This window comes from Hippoglossus hippoglossus, chromosome 23 (assembly GCF_009819705.1).
Source record: "Hippoglossus hippoglossus isolate fHipHip1 chromosome 23, fHipHip1.pri, whole genome shotgun sequence".
Lineage (NCBI taxonomy): Eukaryota > Metazoa > Chordata > Actinopteri > Pleuronectiformes > Pleuronectidae > Hippoglossus > Hippoglossus hippoglossus.
Window position 1 is genome coordinate 8,683,992 of NC_047173.1, and position 3,585 is coordinate 8,687,576.

The 3,585-nt window shown below is 42.3% G+C and overlaps 1 protein-coding gene across 1 annotated transcript; it reads right to left on the reverse strand.

Annotated features, from left to right (window-relative positions):
• Nucleotides 1-2,230: 2,230 nt before the first annotated feature.
• On the reverse strand, nt 2,231-3,034 carry LOC117757551 (small integral membrane protein 30-like). Its single transcript, XM_034578789.1, has one exon. It carries the CDS (start codon nt 2,897-2,899, stop codon nt 2,711-2,713), a length of 189 nt encoding a protein of 62 aa, XP_034434680.1. The 5' UTR covers nt 2,900-3,034; the 3' UTR covers nt 2,231-2,710.
• Nucleotides 3,035-3,585: the final 551 nt, after the last annotated feature.

Genomic DNA, 3,585 nt, shown 5'->3' on the forward strand with positions numbered 1-3,585 from the left:
TATCACTGTCAGTTATAGAAGAATGGAGGACTTTATTGTCTGTCTTGATCTTTTAGGTTTCATATATCAGTCAATTAACAATTAAATGTCACAGAAATGTCTTTGTGTTATCCCTTTGCAAATAACAACAACACAATAATAACAATGGTAATTATAATTGTTAATATTATGAAGTTAATTGTCAAAGCACCTTTCCTAGTTACAAGGTGCTTTACACGTTAAAAATGGTAAAAAAGAAAATCAAAGACAAACAATCGGAAACAACTAATACCTATGTGAACATTAGAGTGCAAATACACAAATGAAATACATCATCAGATGTATGAGGTTATAACCTCTGTCACAGTGCTCATTCTCTACACCGCACATAAACATCAGCCATTAGGTACAAAGCGAAAAGGGTTAAATCAGGCAGCACAGTTCACCTGAAGCCAGAACAACTTCCCCTCCCTGTAACTGTATATACATAATTGACGAGCACTTTGTGCACTGTTGTTCGTTCTGCCCGGGCGCCATGATAAATTCATAGGATTTGATTTCTCAGCCATGTATGGAGGGGCCATGATGTCACGAGCGGTGTAACAAGTGAACAGCGATTCATACAACCACATGTACACACACGCACACACACACACCTACATGCTGCACACATACATAAAACACAGCATGTGCAGGGGATGGCTTTGTATCTACCTTATGAGACATGAATTAATTATATTCATGCATGTAGAGGAATGTGCTGTGACTGGGGACGAGGACAAGTTTCACAAAGCAGCAGACGAGGGGAGCCGTGCAGATTTCTATGTTTTATGATTAAAAAGACATTGATGCTGAGAGGGTCATGCTATTGAGATTTTTCCATACTTTCCCAAATGGTTATTCTAATATTTGACAATGATCAGTCTCTCCTTTTGGCACAGACCATGTCAATACTTTTCTTTATCATCCAAAGGTTAAATAGTGTTTTTCATTTATTTATATATATACAAGTACATTATAAAATAATACAAATAATACGTTGGTTGACACTGAAAAGTAACTCAGGAGATTTACTTCAACAGCTGACTGGACTTAAGTAACATTTCGAGATACAGTATTCTGAGGTATAAAATGAAAAAAGTAATTTTGAAAGTCTGAAGTTGATTATATTTCTATTACTCAAAAGTAACCAAATATATTTACTCAAGTACTTGATTTGAGATACAGTATTTGTGGTTCACTTGAGTGGTTTACTTAGAGTGCAACATTTAATGCCACATACTTCCGCTATAATTAAATATAGCACGTTTCACTCCAGCACGTTTATCTGACATCTTTCTGAGTACTTATCAGAACCACTGGTTGATAAAGCAGCAACATTATCAAGAATTTAACAATTACATCACACCAAGAAACATCAGTCACAGTTGTAGGTTTTTTTTATCTGCAGAACATAGGATACTTGTTATTTTCACTATATTTTAAATGATGAAGTTAAAATCCCATTAAGTTTTCAAGAGATTTTGATTATCAGCCATATTTTAACCATCCAATGTAGACTTACCACAAGATACGAGATTGTGAAGCAATGTTATATGCGGCTGTAGTAGCCACAAGTCTGTATATCAACTGCATTGTGAGAAAAACTTGTTATATTTGTGATGTCAAGGAGGAAAAACTACACTATCCACAATCCTCAGGTGTGATAGTGACGTCTCTGATTGGTGGAGCTGTTACCATGGAAATGTTTACCACAAACCTGAAGCTACCATTGGATGGTTCAGCGTAACATTGCGTTTAGCACAGTAACCATGCTGCTGCTTTTTAGAGACGAGGAAAAGAGTCCAAAGGAGTGAAAATCACAACAAAGTGAAATTCAAGAAGAGGCTGGAGGTCGTTGGGATTGTTCACATTATGGGATGCGTAGTATCTTCACTATCTTCACTTCTTATTTTCAATATTTTTGTTGCTCCTAATCAAATGTGTTATGACAATTCACAATTCATCTTGTAGCTGGTCGGCCTTCTTCAAGGGTTAGGATCTTCTGAAATGTCAAAGGAGAAAATTAATGGTAAATTTACTTTGGCACCAGAGCTGTTCTATATGCAAGCGACAGCCCTGTAGCATTCAGGCGATGTGCACCACATCTGGGCAGGAAAACACAGGTGAGGAATTAAACTGCAAATCATTCAAATATCAGATATATTCGTTTATTCTTCACAACAAAAAAAAAAAAGGTTTCACGAGCACAAAAATGCAACAGCAACTCCACTACTGTCATTTAACAACACGTGTGATGTTGTGCTTCGAACAATGACAATGTTGTGTTGAACACTGCAAACACACATACACACACACATCAGGAGATCACAGTGGTCACTTCATGTGTGTATTCAAAGCATCCTCAGGGGAATATATAGGAACTGCAGCAGTCTTTTTCTTTTCATATAGAAGGCAACAGTGTTTTAAGGGCCTTAATCTCAGCAGTGCAACAAAGAATAATAAGAAGTTCGTGGTTTCGGGACTTCCTGGATGTTTCTCTCCCCTTCCTCTTCCTCCTCCATCCACGTGGTTTCCCCTCCAGCTTGACGCATTAATCCCAATAAGGCACGTTTGTTGTTATCCGCTCGGACACGAACCTTGTGCCAGAGGGTCCAGTGTGGGAGAACTACCCAGGGAGGGAGGGTGGCTGGATGGTAACAGGACCGGACGGTGCAGCGCCCCGGCTCCGTCACAGCTGTCCGTTCCGCCTCCGCGCGTACCAGCCGAGGCAGGCGCAGAAGCCCACCACGGCCAGGACGCTGCCCAGGAGCAGGGCCAGCGCGTCGCCGGCGTCGTAAGCCTCCGCCGGGGGGATCAAGGTGAGGACGATGAGACAGATGACCGCTGCGGCGTTTGGGAGCTGAAGTCTGGGGTCCATGGTGGAACTTTTTCCGCTGTTGCTGTGTTGACGGTGCAGAGGAAGCTGGAGCGCATGCGTAAAAGTCACATGACGGCGGCTGGACTTCCTGGTGCGCTCGGCCAATAGCAGAGCGGCTTACCTGTTTCCTCTGGATGCCTTTTCCCCCTCCTTCTCTTAAAGCGTCACTCTCCAGTTCAGACGGGGTTTGTCCTTAATGGCACAATTGTCCTCAAATAAAAATGCAAACTGATCCTCGCCCCCAGATCTGAATTATTCCACCAGTGGATGCGCGACATGGCTCCATTCATCAGTGACTCTCCGGCTGACAGATTGTCAGTGCTTCTTGTCGCCGCCCCTCAGGCCCTGCTATAAACAAATGAGCCTATTTTACACCAGTCAGGCTCATCAGCAGCTCGTGTCTGTGGCTTCATATTTCCTCCGGAGACAAACTCGTGTTGACATGCACACACACTATTACTGTATGTTGCGTGCAGCACTTGTTGGTCAAGGGCAGACCAGGAAAAGAAAGAGCCATCGCAGGCACGAGACGAGTGTTTTCCACGTCATACTGTAGAAGCTGTTTCCTGTCTGAAGCTTTGTGAAGTTTCCTGGTTCATTTGAACTATTTCAAGTCGCACAATGTGAGAATTTGTCCTCAACGGTGTCGGGTTAATCGGAAAGATCGGACGAGTCGTGTCGCAGGA